This window comes from Lipotes vexillifer, unplaced genomic scaffold, assembly GCF_000442215.2.
Source record: "Lipotes vexillifer unplaced genomic scaffold, Lipotes_vexillifer_v1.1 scaffold830, whole genome shotgun sequence".
In the NCBI taxonomy this organism is placed as follows: domain Eukaryota; kingdom Metazoa; phylum Chordata; class Mammalia; order Artiodactyla; family Lipotidae; genus Lipotes; species Lipotes vexillifer.
The window spans coordinates 910,304-926,592 of NW_006786980.1; the positions used below are offsets into that span (position 1 = coordinate 910,304).

Consider the following 16,289-nt stretch of genomic DNA (forward strand, 5'->3'; position numbering starts at 1 on the left):
TATTTAATTTTTCATTTCATAAATCCAAGCCACCACATCTGTTTTCTGGCCAGTAGGAATTCACGATTTTAGACTTTTTCCACTGTCCAGGAGGAGCAGTGATTGGCTTTATGTTCAGTGCTATTTTTGACAATGAAGGACATTTTTGTGCTTTTACAGGAGTTACTGAGGATTTCCCAGTGTTGGGTGTTGATGCTTTGTCATTGGTCAGGAACTCTTGCTAGTTAAGAGACTCGATCTTGCATACCAAGTTTCTGTTTTCTCCAGTGTCAGCAAAATGACCATAGGTCTTCAAGGTCATTTGAGGATACTTGGGAACGGTTAATCCACTGATGCTGTAGGTGGCAGTCAGTCTAGTGTTGCACAAACACTTCAGATGTTGACTGAGTGGTTGGCCTACAATGATCGTACATTGCTTCCTAACCTTTAGAAATATGGTTCTGTAAACAATTCTGCCAAATTTTAACTATATATGGTAATCAGTTGGGGCTTGATTTTTCTATGGAAACAGGGATCTTTGTCTAGTGTAAAACACTAGATGATGCTAAGAGTTTGAATTTAAACTCTGGTATAAATGACTTCTTAAGGTAGGCACTCAAACATTTTTATCTTATCTGGTATAGGTATAAGAGCGTGGCTTTGGAAACTGTAAAACTGGGTCTTAGTTCTGATACAGCTAGTCCTGTCATTACTAGCTGTATGATCACAGGCAATTTACTTTACTTTTCTGCGCTTTGGTTTCTTCATCTGCCAAAAATGGGATAATAATGCCTGATTGTGGGATTTGCCATGGGGACTAAAATAAAAGAAAGCACTTACTTGATGTGTAGAATACAGTAGCCCCTCAATAAATGTCCATTTTCCTTTCCTTTCCCTATAGAACCTTGTTGTTCTGTTCCTGTGTGCGTTTGTGTGTGTGCATCTTATTTTTCATTCTTACATTCTGTTCACAGACCTTAACCCCCCGACTTAAATGAGAAATAACTCTATTTGCTAACTATGAAGAAACAGAGTTTTGAGATAGTATTTTGGGGTCTTTCTAACCTAAAACCCTTTAAATCGGGAAGATTGATGTGGGTGATTACTTTATTTAAATGAAGTTCATTTTTCATGTATGTTTTTATCTAACAATTTCATCTGAAAATTCCTTTATTGTTAGGCGAACCATGGAACTTCTCACACGAAACTGGAATCTCTCAAAGAAACTCAGGATTCCTGCAATAAGTCGTCTTCAAAAGATGCATAATGTTGACATTGTTCTTGAAGTTCTTAAATCACGAGGAATTCAGTTGAATGATGAGCATGGTAAAAATTGAGTGACTATAAAACTTTTCTTCTCACTAAAAATTGATGTGTACATATATTGTGCTAACGGACTATCTTTCCATTTGCAGGAAGTACAATCTTCTCTAAGGATATTGTGGATAGGCACAAAGAAAAAACTCTGGCTTTGCTTTGGAAGATAGTATTGGCTTTTCAGGTATTGTACATTTGGTACATTTTGTACGTTTTATCAATTTTCAATATTGATTTATAAAAGCATTTTGCATCAAATAAAGACTAACAGTAGTAGTTATTACTAACTAGACTTTCTTCTGTCCCAGGAACTGTGGTAACTGCTTTAAGTATATTCCAGTCTAATCTTCTCAATGCCCCTATAAGGTAGCTGTTGTCATTACTTCATAGGGGAAGGAGGAGACTGGAGTCAGGGTTCAGCATTGAACAGAAGCAGAGAGGAGATCAGAACCCAGGCTTGTGTGGCCACAGATCCCATGCACTTAACCACTTACACATTCCATCACTTCCACGTAGATTGTGTTTGCCTAAAAAAAAAAAAATCATGATAATAGAAGACTTTAGCTTCTGTGGGTCAAAAATAATATATGAAAAATATAAAGATATGTATCCTCTTTTTGTATTTCAGGTGGATATTTCCCTTAATTTAGATCAGTTAAAGGAAGAAATTGACTTTTTAAAGCACACACAGAGTATGAAGAGAACAATGTCTGCACTGTCATGCCATTCTGATGCTGTTATCAGTAAGAAAAAAGACAAAAGGCATAGTGGTCACTTTGAACAATATAGTGAAAGCGTAAAGCTACTGATGGATTGGGTAAATGCTGTCTGTGACTTCTACAATAAAAAAGTAAGTTCTTTGTTTTAGCCCAGTTTCTTTAAATAAATTTTGGTTAAAGTCAAACTTAGCATGTGAAATATTTTCTTTAATTTCTTAAATAATTTAGTTGATATGTATAAGCAAACTTTTCCTCTTATGAGTAAGGGTACTGTCACATACCTAGTGTCATCTAATTTGTCACCAATTGTATAATGCACGATTATTTTATGTATCACCAAGAAAAAAAAAATGCCCTAGTTGGGAGTCTTAATAGGAGATGCTTGCATTGAACTGTGGGCCAAAGGATCACACCCTCATTACAAGAGTGAATGCAAATAAACCCCCCCATGCACAGAGGGTCGTTAGAGAGGAGGAGAGGGGTCTAAGCTGTGTCTTTTATAATCATTTGTTAGATCGATCCTGTATTTCTGTATGAAATGTACGTTTAAGTATAAATACATGAAAATAAATGGTCCTGACACACATGAATAAAATATCTGGTAAGGAATATAAAACAGAATAACCATCAAATATATGGGTAATCCTCTATGTTTTAATTAAGTACTAGAGAGCCCTGAAGACCCTAGTGCTGAGGCTCTGGGGGAGAATGTGTCCCATGCCTTTCTCTTAACTTCCTGTCCTGCTGGTAACCCTTGGCCTTCCTTGCTGTGTAGACACATCACTCCAATCACTGCCTGTCTTCACACGGCATTTTCCCTGTGTGTCTGTCTCTGCGTCTCTCCTTTTCTTATAAAGACACCAGTCACATCTGATTAAGAGCTCGTCTTACTCCAGTGTGATCTCACCTTAACTAGTTAAACCTGCAGTGACTCTGTATCCAAATAAGGTCACATCCAGAGATTCTGGGAAGGACATGAATTTTTGATAAACACTGTCCAACCCAGAACAACAATATAACTGATATTTTATAGATGAGGATTTGGCCGTGAATATGGTATTATACTAGGCGCTACTAGAAATTAACGTGATCGTCAGCTATTCAAAGGAAATATGGACTACAAAACCATTAGAATCTATATTCCTATCTAAATACTGTTCATTCTTTTTCTGATATTTCCAATCAGGTGGAGAATTTTACAGTGTCTTTCTCAGATGGCCGGGTGTTATGTTACCTGATCCACCACTACCATCCTTGCTATGTGCCTTTTGCTGCCATATGTCAGCGAACCACCCAAACCGTAGAGTGTACGCAAACTGGTTCTGTGGTGTTAAACTCATCATCTGAATCTGATGAAAGTTCCCTGGATTTGTCTCTTAAAGCACTTGATCAGGGTTAGTCCCTTTTGGTTGATTAACGTTTCCGGTTTTTTCATTGGCCTGTCTGATTTCTGGCAAGAGCAGTCTAATCTGATCTCTCTCTTTTACTTGCATTGCAGAAAGTACTTCGGAACTATACAAAGAACTCCTAGAAAACGAAAAGAAGAATTTTCAGTTGGTCAGGTCTGCAGCTAGAGACCTCGGTGGAATACCTGCTATGATCCATCACTCAGATATGTCGAATACAATTCCCGACGAGAAGGTAAGTAAAAGTTTCTTAACCAATAATACCTCTTAATAATCAGAGTCTCAGATGACAGGAAGTTTTATATTCTCTGTCTCATGGAAACTTCTGTTTTCATCTTTTATGTTATCTCTTAGGTGGTTATTACCTATTTGTCATTTCTTTGTGCAAGGCTTTTGGATCTTCGTAAAGAAACGAGAGCCGCTCGACTTATACAAACAACTTGGAGAAAATATAAGCTAAAAAAGGATCTAAAACGCCATCAGGTACTCCTCAAAAATGAAAAAACACTATAACCTAAACTGTAGTTCATAAGATGTCAGCTGATTGATTCTTGATACTGTTCTTACGTTTTACTGAGGTAGGAAATTACTGAGGTAATTTTCATAATTGTGTGTGTTTTGAGTTGGGGATGAATATTTTCCCCTAACTCCTCATGTTTCCTTCATTCAATATTTCTTCCAGCCTCTGCCCCAAGGGACATGGAGTACCTTAACCACGTTGTAAATTGGTGAAAAGTTAACTGGAGAGGTCTGACTCAGCTCTTCCCTCCTTCCTCCTGGACTCTGACTTGCCTCCAGGAAACAGGAGTTTTCTTTAATTTTTCATGCTGTGCTCTGGAAGGCTTGACCTCAACCGGTGCCATTCGGGCCTGGGTGTCACCTGCCTGATTCTGCAGTTCAATTAGCCAGCTCATTTTGTCTGCCATGAAACTGTCTTCTAGGTTATCCTTTGTTAGTTTAAAAGCGGCATTTTGGTTTCCATCGTTTTATTTCTCAAAATGTTTAGGACCTGAGCACAGGGAGAAGGATGTTATTTACTGTTTTCCTTTGCAACCCCCAATAGTATGAATTTTGCATTAACATAAAATAAGGGTTTTCTTGAGTTCTGAGAAAAATGTCATTTTTAACAATCTGAGAAATGGTCTCCTTGATCAAATTGAAAAAACTATTTTAATCCTTTTATCTCAGTACTCTTTCCACTAATGATGCTGTATTTATTTGGAGAAATCAAAGAAGCAGCCATGCTTAAGAAATCTTATCAGATCTGTTTCAGAAATACATTTCACCCAGGATTGCTCCTTGGTTTTGAATTACAATGCACTTATGATAAAGTTCTTAGTAGCTGTAAAGTAGCTAAATTTTGGCGAATCATAAACATACCATGTTTTCTCTCACACCATATCAGACCTGGAAATAACACTAATTGAAATAATCTGCTCTGGCCCCACTAAGTCTTGGTAGTAACTTTTCGGAAGTAGGCAGTGGCTTACACTCGCAAGGGGTCTTCTCTGCTGCCACGTATTCTCTGTGCCTTGTTTTGCCCCTTATCTTCCCAGGGTCTGCCTCCTTGCCCACATATCCTTGGAGGATAACTTGCACTTCTGGAGGCTTCTCGGAGAATTGTTTTAGCAAAGTTTTCAGGGAGGGCACCCTCCTGGCCAGTCCTCAAATTAGTTCATTAATTCTTTTTATATGGCAATAAATGAGACATTTAAGATTTTAAGAAACAGGTATCAATTAGATTTTTTTTTTTTTGGTAATGAAATCTTAGTTTTCTGCTCAAGGTAGTCTTGTATTAATCACACATATCAATTCCAGAAATTTCTTAGCTTTTCCCTCATAAGATCCCTTTTCTTGATTTATTTCCTTTGTCCAAGTATTGGAAATTTCCCTTTTTTATTTGAAAACCACTGCTTCTCTCCTTTCTCCAGGTGACAATACTCCTTTTCTTACACAATTACACTAAGATCCAAGTATACCTCTTCATTTGCTATTGGGAACATTAAGCAGCAGGTTCCCTTCATATTCCTGTAGAAATATCACAAGCTAGTAAGCACATAAACATTACCTTGAGGTAGCTATTTTCCAGGTTCTGTATTTTCCTTTAGTCATTATTGTAATTTAGATAAACTATTTATTGAGAATAGAATGGTTCAAGCTCTTGTTGTGATGGAGAAGCATTGGCTAAACAGCCCAAATTCCCTGACGAATGAAGCAGGCTTATCCAAGGGTCCCCGACACATTCTACCTCTTAGTTCTTCCTGAGTGAACAGGCACCAGTTCCAAAGCAAAGTAACTCCTTTACATATACAAAGCAAAATAAAAATAAACTGGTAACAGGTTGGCTCAGCCACATGGTAGAATTAAAAATGATGACATGTTGTCAGTGACTGCAGGTATGGTAACTTTTGCCATTGGTTTATGTAAGTTTTCAAATAGTTGCTAGTTTTTGTAATATATTTGGCTCTTTGAACTTATCTACTTTCCTTCTGTAGCTTTTCTAATGTCACATACAATTGTTCCACATTAGTTTGCTTGAGATTGAGATGGTCTACAAGCTGAATTCACTTTCATTTTACGTCAACTTATTACATCCAAAAATGCCCCTGGTCCTTATAGCTTTTGACTCAAAAGCTACTTTTGAACTGCATTGTATTCTTTATTAAGCTAATAAGTTGGGTGCTTTTTGTTCCCCTGAAATATTTTTCTTTTAAACTGTGGTAAAGAACACGTATCATAAAATATACCATCTTAACTGTTTTAGGTTATTCCTAGTTTTTAAGTTTACTGACCACTACCATTTGTAGTGTTAAGTATATTTGCATTGTTGTGAAACAGATCTCCAGAAATTTTTCAATTGGGAGAACTGCAACTTTGTACTCATTTACAGTTCCCCATTTCCTCCCCAACTTATCTCTGGTAACTACCTTTCTACTTTCTATTTTGACTATTTTAGATACCTAATATAAGTGGAATCATATAGTATATTCGTCCTTGTGTGACTGGCTTCTTTCACTTAACATATGCCCTCAAAGTTCACCCATGTTGTAGCCTGCAGCAGAATTTCCTTCATTTTAAAGGCTGCATAGTATTCCATTGTGTGTATATACCACATTTTGTTTATCCATTCAATGGGCATTTGGGTTACTTCCACCTCTGGGCTATTGTGAATAATGCTGCTATGAACAGGAGTGTACAAATCCCTCTTTTCGACCCCGTTTTCAGTTCTTTTGGAGATCTACCTAAAAGTGGTATTGCTGGATCATATGGTAATTCTATTTTTGATTTTTTTTGAAGAACCACTATACTGTTTTCTAATAGTAGTCACTGTGGGTTGCATTTTACAATCCCACAAGTAGTGAACAAAGATTCCAGCCACTCCATGATCCCTGCCAGCAGTTGTTGTTTTCTGGTTGTTTGTTTGTAGTAGTTTAGAGATATCTCATTGTGATTTTGATACGCATTTCTCTGATGATTAGTGTTGTTGAGCATCTTTTCGTATGCTTGTTGGCCATTTGTATGTCATCTTTGGTGAAATATCTTCATTTGCCCATATTTTAACTGGGTTATTTGATTTTTTATTGTTGAGTTGTTAACAGTTCCTTATATACTCTAGATACAAGTTCCTTGTTAGATATATGATTTGCAAATTTTTTTTTTTCAGTATGTAGGTTTCCTTTTCACTCTGATTGTGTCCTTTGATGAACAAAATTTTTTGTTTCATGTAATCCCATTTTGTCTAACTTTTGCTTTTGTGCCTGTGCTTTTGGTGTCATATCTCATAAATCATTGCTAAATCCAATGTTATGAAACTTTACCCTATGTTTTCTACCAAGAGTTTTATACCTTTGGGTTGAATGTTTAGGACTTTCATCCAGTTTGAGTTAATAAATGTATAGTGTGTGAGATAAGGGTCCAACTTCACCCTTTGATATGTTGGTATCCAAACACCAGTTTTCACAACACCATTCATTGAAGAGACTGTCCCTTTCCCATTGAGTGGTCTTGGCACCCTCGTTAAAGATCAATTACCCAGTTACATGGGGGTTTATTTCTGGGCAGTCTATTCTGTTACGTTGTTCTATATATCTGTCTTTATGCTGGTTCCACACTGTTTGATTATTGTGGTTTTGTGATATGTTTTGAAATTGTGGGTGTTGGTGAAGTGGGGTGTGCTTTTAACTTGGATCTTTATAGCCTTAAAGGCCACAGGCTTCACAGGGCACTGACAATGATGTTAGATGGCTTAATCCACTTGTTGGACATAATTCCTCAGCCTAATTTTAGAACTTTCTAGTCTTTCCTCACTCAAGGGTGTGATCCAATATATGGCCCCCACCATTCCTTAGTATATGTTTCAGTCCATTAGTTCCCTTTTTCCTCTGTCAGAATAGCAGTTTGACCCCTTCCCTAGGAAACTGCTAATCTCTGTGTAGAGCCAAACTGCTAATCTCTGTGTAGAGCCCACTCTTGCGTAGTGCGTGGTCCCAGACAGCAACGCAAAGGGTTATCAGACGATCTTTAAGTTGTTCCTTTTCACTAGATGAATAATTTATATTCCAGTTTCTAATTCAGGTGAACTGAAGTGATAGATCTAGCCTTGAAGAGTATAGCAAAATGATTAAGAGCACGAACTCTGAAGCCAGACTACCTACGTCCAATCCTGGCCATCCTCCTGGTGGACTGACTATCTACCTGAGCGCTCAGCCCCAGTTTCCTCATGACCATGAGAGTAGTGCCTGTTCATCTGTTCTTAATGGTTGTTGTGAGGTTGGATGAATCATTCCTGCAGTGTTTAGAATGGTGCCTGACACCTGGTATTTAATCTTTTATTATTCATACTAATTCATGATTAGAAGCAAGAAGTAGAGATGTGCAGGGCACTGGCCTCTAGCGCTCCCGGGGCAGCCAGCTCCTCTCTGGCCACCGACGCTGCAGGGCAGTCCTGGCATCACTTATCACAACCCAGTACTCTGTTCTCTTCAGCCTCTATGGCTTAAAGCCACAATGTATTCTGGGGGTAAAGGAGGGTATTTTGCCTTTCCTTTTTTGTGAATTTCTTTCTTCAAATTGTAGCAAAACAGTACCACCTTATACTGTAAAGCATTTTGTTTTAGAGTCTCTTTTTTTCTCCTACAATCCATCCCTTTCTCAAAAATCACACATGAATTCACGGCACCATAATCTGAGACACATACCACATTTAAATTGACTTTATATTGATTACCGATGATCTGTGATAAATCAAACATGTCTGTGATCATTATCTTAGGATGATATTTCCTAGGAATCTTTGTTTTATCATATAAATATATCTGCACGTCTATTCAATATGTTCAACAATATATCATCTATTTCAACATGCCCAGAAGTGTCTATACTCCAAAGATGAGCATATTTTACAAAAAGTCTGGGGGACATTTTATTTCCAGGATCGATTTGATTAATGTTTAACAGGTGATTTTCTTACAAATAATGGTTTAGGGTCTTAAGTGATTAAGTGCTTTTTTTTTTTTAGAAGAGAGACAAAGCTGCAAGAATTATTCAGTCAGCTGTAATCAATTTTCTAACTAAACGGCGATTCCAAAAGGAGGTCAACGCAGCATTGGTCATTCAGAAATGTTGGCGAAGACTCTTAGCAAAGAGAAAATTATTAATGTTAAAAAAGGAAAAACTAGAAAAAGTTCAAAATAAATCAGCATCTGTTATTCAGGTATAGTATTCTGAATTTTTTAATTTAAAAAGGTTTAATGACATTTTTAAGAAAGTAAAATATGATAAAGTTTTAAATTATTATATTTTAGGCTTCTATATTTTATCTAGTACTTAACCTTAACAAATATTTGATACCTCCCTACTACATGTAAAACTCTTGGCTGTGTTCAGCATAAGGGTCAAACAAATCGAAACACCTCCTTTGCTCTGAAGGAGGGAACAGTCTAATTCTGTACCCCGTGCTGTCTTCTTTGTTTTACATTAGAGGTTTGCAATCTTCCACTGTGGGTTATGCTGGCACACTGTACCCTTCTACCTTGTATATCCATAAACCCAGCCACACTCTCTTTTTCATCTTTACTATGAGTCCTGGAAACTTCTTTGGGGATAACAGTGTACATCTTCCTCTCCAGCCCACTTAGTTGGCAAGTGCTGGAAATACTACTTATAATCAGTTTATAGAATGCCTATGTAATTTTTCTACTGAGTTAAAAAAAAAAAAAGTTTTTTGAATGTTCTGTGTACTTATCTACTTTACTTAATGGACATATTCCTTACATCCAAATGTTAGTCTTTGATATTACATTCTATTTTAATAACATCAGAGAGGTGTACTATTTAAATTTACTCTATGTAAATGCCATTGAATTTAATCTATTTTATAAATTTGGAGATTTGTTTCTGGCTACTACTACTGAAAGTGAGAGATTCTGATTTAATAAATTCTCTTTCTCTGAACCTTTTTTTTAATGTGGAATATTACACATAGAAAATTGCACAAAACACAAATGTAGAGCCTAATGGTTTTTCACTAAGTGAATACTTATGTAACCACAACCTAGGTCAAGAAATAGAATATTGTTAGCCTCTCAGAAGGCATTTCTCAATCAGTTAATCCCCCAGCCCAGCCGAAGGTAACCATTATTCTAATGTATGCTAATCATGCCTTTTTCCTATACATCTTTCTTAAATGCTCTAATATTGTCTTGCCTGTTTTTTGAATTTTACATAGATGGGTTCAGACAGTGTGAATTCTTTTATTGAACATGAAATGTGTGGAGATTTATCAGTGTTGTTGAGTGTAACTGTGATTTAACTTTCATTTTATAATATCCTGCAATTTATTTGTCTGTTCTGTTGTTGATGGACATCTGGCTTTCTAGTTTTGAGTTGTTATGACTAAAGCTTTTATAAATGTGCCTTTTTGTGTGAAATATATTCACTCTGTTCGGCATATACCTACGAGTACAACTGTTTGTCTTAGAGTATATATATTTCAGTTTTAGTACATACTGCCAAGGACTTTTCTAAGGTGGTTATAGCACCACCAGCTGTTTATAATACTTGGAAATTATCTCTTTAATTTTAGCCATCCTGGTCACCATTCTGGTCGTTTTGCGGTGGTATCTTAGAATAGATTTAATTTGCATTCCCTTGATAATGAATGACATTGAACACATTTTCATATTGAAAGTCTTCTTTCGTGAAGTGTTTCTTCAAGGATCTTTTTTTCCGTTTTTTATTTTGATTGTTTGCTTTCTTGTGGATTTGTAAGAGATCTTTATCTATTTTGGTTATCAGACCTTTGTTGGATATGTGCGTTTTAAATGTCTTCTCCCAGACCGTGGTTTATAGTTTTATGTCTTCAGTGAAAGTTCTTAATTTTCTTTTATGGTTAGTGGTTTTTTTTTTTTTTGAACCATTTAAGGAGTGTTTTTTCAACCTAAGGACTTGAAGGTATTCTCCTGTATTATATTCTGAATCCTTTAATGTGTTGTCTTTCACATTTAGATCTCTCTTGAAATTAATTTTTGCATATGATTTGTGTTAGGGACCATTTTTCTTTTTGTATCTATGGATAGCCATTGTTTCAGTTACAATTTACTGAAATGACCACACTTGCCTCATTGCTGTGCTATCTTTAATTATTTTTTATTTTTATTTATTTTTGGCTGTGTTGGGTCTTCGTTGCTGCGTGCGGGCTTTCTTCTTGTTGCACCGAGTGGGGGCTACTCTTTGTTGTGGTGCGCGGGCTTCTCATTGCGGTGGCTTCTCTTGTGGAGCACAGGCTCTAGGCGCGCAGGCTCAGTAGTTGTGGCTCATAGGCTTAGTTGCTCCATGGCATGTGGGATCTTCCCGGACCCGGACTCGAACCCGTGTCCCCTGCATTGGCAGGCGGATTCTTAACCACTGCGCCACCAGGGAAGCCCTGCTGTGTTATCTTTAGCATACATCAAATATTCTTATATATGTGGTTCTGTTTCCAGAGTTTTTTTCTATTTCATTGTTCTTTTTGTCTACCAGTGAGCCATGTACTCTAGCTTTACAAGAAATCTGGATGTCTGGTAGATAAAACTTTCTTTGTTTTCTTTAAGAAGTTTTTGGCTATTCTAAAGTCCTCTGCATTTTCACACATTTTGAATCTGAAGTTTAAAAAATATGGGAATTTGATTGAGATTTAATTGAATAGGTCAGTTTAGTTAGAATTGATATCTTTAGCTACTAAACATGGTATTTATTTCCTATTTATTTAGGCCTTCTTTAAAAGTCTCCTAAAATGGTTTTATAATCTGATGCAAGAGGTCTTAAATATCTTCATTTGTTCCTAGGTATATTATAAATTTTTTAAAATTTTAATTTAATAAATTTTAACTTTACATTGATTAAAATTAAAATTTTAATTTTTAAATTAACCCTCAGTAAAATGTGCTTTTCTTTTTTTGGTGTGTGGTTCCACAGATTTAAACACACATACACATGTGTTTAAACACAGTTGTGAAATCATCACCTCAATCAGGATACAGAACAGTTCCATCTCCCAGAAGAACTGTTGCATTCTATTTCTTTGCGGTCCTTTCTCCCTCCTCACCCAGCCCCAGGCACCCAAGGTCTGCTCTATATTCCCATAGTTTTGCCTTTTTGAGAATGTCACATAATGGAGCCATGCAGTAGGTAGGTTTTGAGACTGTTTTTTTTTTTTCTCTCTGCAGGATGCCTTTGAGTCTCATCCAAGTTGTTGCATGTATCAGTGGTTTATTCTCCTTCATTGCTGAATAGTATTCCATTGTATGGATGTACCACAATTTGATTATACATTAATCTGTTGAGGGGTATTTGCATTGTTTCCAGTTTTAGGTGATTTCATTCCATTAGGGTAAACAGCTAGGAATGAGATTGCTGGGTCATTTGGTAAGTGTATGTTTAGCTCCATAAGATATCACCAAACTGTATCTAGAGTGGCTTAACCCACTTTGCTGCCCACCCCCAAAGTGTAAGGATGCTAATTGCTCCATATCCTTAGCAACATGGATTTCTATGTTTTTCAGTCGTTCTGATGGATGTGTAGTGGTGTCTTGGTTTTAGTTTCTATTTTCCTAATGACTATGTATATGTCTTCAAATGCTTAATTGCCTTTCGATTATCTTCTTTATGAAGTATCTCTTGAAATCTTTTGCCTATTTTTATAATTGAGAGCTTATCTTATTGAGTTTTGAGACTTTTTCTATATTCTGGGTACAAGTTGTTTGTCAGTGATTTGCAGCTATTTTCTCTTAATCAATAGGCCTTTTACAGACAGAGTTTGCTGGTCTTTGATCTTGGTGAATGTTCTGTGTACTTGAAAAGAATGTGTATTCTGTTGTTGGGTGGAGTGTTCTATAAATGTCAATTAGATCTACTTGAGTGATGATATTTAACAGTTCTTTTATATCCTAACTGGTGTTCTGTTTATTTAGTCTTATACCAAGAGAGCAGTATTTAAGTCTCTAACTATAATTGTGGGTATATCTTTCTCCCTTCGGTTTTATCTACATGTATTTTGAAGATGTTTTGTTAGGTGCATACACATTTGGAATTTTTATGTCCTCTTGGTGAGTTGAGTTTTGTTTTTTATCATCATTTTTTATCATTGGTGAGTTGAAATTTTTTAATCGTTTTTTATCATTGTGTAATGTTCCTTTTTTATCCTTCAAATTTTTCTTTGCTCTGAAGTCAACCTTGCATCCTCTTACTATAACCACTTCAGCTTTCACTTGATTATCATTCACAGGGTATATTTTTTTCCTTTCTTTTACTTATTATTTGCTTACATCATTATATATGGCTTAAAGTCTTGACAGCATATAGTTTTTATGTTTTGAAAATCTCTGTCTTTTAATTGATGATTTATGCCATTTATATTTCAGATATTTATCAATATGTTTGGATTTGGGTCTATCATTTTATTATTTAGTTCTCTGAATGTTCACTTTCTTTCATTCTTCTCTTTACCCTTTCCTGTCTTTTCAATTATTTGAAGACATTTTAGTGTTACATTTTAGTTTATCTTTTTTCTTTTTAGTTATTATTTTATCCCCTTGTACAGGGGTTTGGTTATTTGGGTTTTGTTTGTTTGGTTGGTTGTTTTTTTGCCTTTCTTTGGTTGCTATAGGCATTTCAGGTTAAAAAACTTTTAATCTACTTAGAATCAATATTTTATCCCTTTAAATGGAATGTAGAAAACTTACCACTATCTAGGTCCCTTTGCTCCCCCCACTTTTATGTTTTAGCGGTCTCATTTATTAAACCTACGTACAAATAAAATCACATCAGGCAATGTTATAAGTTTTGCTTTCGATCATAATAAATATTTTAAAGAGTACATGAGAATAATATCCTATTAATGCAGATGCTTTTCATTTCTGTTGCTTTGCTTTCTTTTTTTATAGTACGCTTTTTGCAATTTATGAACATTGTAATTAACTAAAGTCCTTAGTTTCCATAGGTTTCACTCTTTATGTGGTATAGTTGTGCTTTGACAAAAATCCTGCCCTAAAAATCCTTTCTGCTTTACATATTCGTCTCTTATCCCTCTGCAAAATCCTGGGCAACCATTGATTTTTTACTGTCTCTATACTTTTGCTTTTTCCAGGATGTCCTATAATTTGAACTCATCAATATGTAGCCTTTTCAGATAGGTTCTCTCACTTCACAATATGCATTTAAGTTTCTTTTATGTCTTTTCCTGCCTTGATAGTTTGTTTCTTTTTATTGCTGAATAACATTCTATCATATTGATGTACCGCAGTTGTTTTTATCCTTTCAGCTATTGAAGGACGTATTGGTTGCTTCTAATTTGGGGCCGTTATGAATAAAGGTGCTATAAACACCTGTGTGCAGGTTTTTCTGTGGACTTGGTTTTCAACTTCTTTGGGTAGGTACCTAGGAATGGGATTGCTTGATCATATGACAAAACTATGTTTAGGTTTGTGAGAAACTGCCAAACTGTCTTCCAAAGTGGCTGTACCATTTTGCATTCCCACCAGCAATGAGTGAGAGTTCCTGTTGCTCCACTTCCTGGCCAGCATTTGGTGTTGTCACTGTTTTAGACTTTACCATTAAAATAGATGTGTATAGGCATCACATTGCTGTTTCAATTTGCAATTCCCTAGTGCATTTGATGTTAAGCATCTTTTCATATGCCATTACAATCTGTATATCTTCTTTGGTGAAGCATTCAGATATTTTCCCCATTTTAAAATTCTTATTGCCCATTTTTGAATTCTTTATTGTTGAGTTTTAAGGGTTCTTTGTATAACTGGATACAAACCCTTTATCAGATTTATATTTTATAAATATTTCCTCCTAGTTTATGGCTTATCTTTTTGTTCTGTTAACAGAGTCTTTCACAGGGCAGATTTTTTTTTTGATTTTAATAAACTCTGACATCAATTTTTTTTCTTTCATAGATTATACTTTTGACATTATATCTAAAAAGCCATTGCCAAACCCAAAGTTACTTAGATATTCTATTGTTATCTCTCAGAAGTTCTATAGTTTTGCATTTTACATTCAGATCTATGATCTATTTGAGTTAATTTTTGTGAAAGGTTAAGAGTTAGTGCTTGACTCACTTTTCTTTCATATGGATGTCTACTTCTTCCAGTACCACTTGTTGACAAAACTATCTTTTTTTTGTTTTTTTTTTTTTGCAGTACGTGGGCCTCTCACTGCTGTGGCCTCTCCCGTTGCGGAGCACAGGCTCCGGACGCACAGGCTCAGCAGCCGTGGCTCACGGGCCCAGCCGATCCGCGGCATGTGGGACCTTCCTGGACTGGGGCATGAACCCGTGTCCCCTGCATTGGCAGGCAGACTCTCAACCACTGCGCCACCAGGGAAGCCCGACAAAACTATCTTTTATCCATTCAGTTGTGTTGTTTGTTTATCAAACATCAGTTGACTATGTTGCATGGGTCTATTTCTGAGCTCCTTATTCTGTTCCATTGATCTATTCTTCTCTTATTTTGCCAGTATCACACTGTCTCAATTACTGTGGCTTTATAATAACTTTTGAAGTTGGATGATGTTAGTCCTCCAACTTTGTTTTTCTTCACTATTGTATTTGCTATTCTGGGTATTTTGTGTCACCTTATATACTTTAGAAGCAGTCTGCCAGTGTCCACAAAGTAACTGGATGAGATTTTGATTGAGATGACATTGAATTGATAGATCCAGGTGGGAAGAACTGACATCTTAACAAAATCCAGCCTTCCTATCTATGAATATGATATATCTCTATTTATTTAGATATTCTGTGTTATATTTCAGCACAGTTTTGTAGCTCTGACACATCTTGTGCATATTTTGTTAGATATATTCTTAAGTATTTCTCTTTTTTTTGCTACTAATGTTAATGTTTCCATATTCTACAAATTTGCTATAATTGCTTATTCCAGGAGTTTTTTTTTTGTCATTTCTTTGAATTTTCTACATAAATGATCATGTCATCTATGAACAAAAAAAGGTTTATTTCTTCTCTGTCTGCATAGCTTTTACGTCCTTTTCTTATTGCATTAGGCAGGACCTCTAGTAGATGCTGAATAGGCTTGGTGAGAGGATACATCCTTGTATTATTCCTGGTCTAAGAGGGAAAGCATTTAGTTTCTCACCATTAAATCTGATGATAGCTGTAGGTTTGTGTAAATGTTCTTATTATACTGAGGAGGTTCCCCTCTACTCTTAGTTTGTTGAGACATTTCTTTCTCTTTTTTTTCCCAGTCATTTTTTTCTTTCTTGTTCAGCCTAGAGAATTTGTATTGATCTCCAAGTTCATTGATTCTTCTGTCATCTCCATTCTGCTACTGAGCCATGCCAGTGAGGTTTTTTGTTGCTGTTG

The 16,289-nt window shown here is 36.0% G+C and overlaps 1 protein-coding gene across 2 annotated transcripts in view; it reads left to right on the forward strand.

Annotated features, from left to right (window-relative positions):
- Positions 1-16,289, forward strand: part of ASPM (assembly factor for spindle microtubules) — a 67,676-nt gene that overhangs the window by 29,047 nt on the left and 22,340 nt on the right. For both annotated transcript variants that reach the window (XM_007459664.1, XM_007459663.1), the window contains exons 11-17: positions 1,160-1,305; positions 1,395-1,480; positions 1,925-2,146; positions 3,202-3,409; positions 3,514-3,656; positions 3,776-3,904; positions 8,940-9,134. In XM_007459664.1, the coding sequence (XP_007459726.1) occupies positions 1,160-1,305; positions 1,395-1,480; positions 1,925-2,146; positions 3,202-3,409; positions 3,514-3,656; positions 3,776-3,904; positions 8,940-9,134 (1,129 nt within the window). The remainder of the gene's footprint in view (positions 1-1,159; positions 1,306-1,394; positions 1,481-1,924; positions 2,147-3,201; positions 3,410-3,513; positions 3,657-3,775; positions 3,905-8,939; positions 9,135-16,289) is intronic.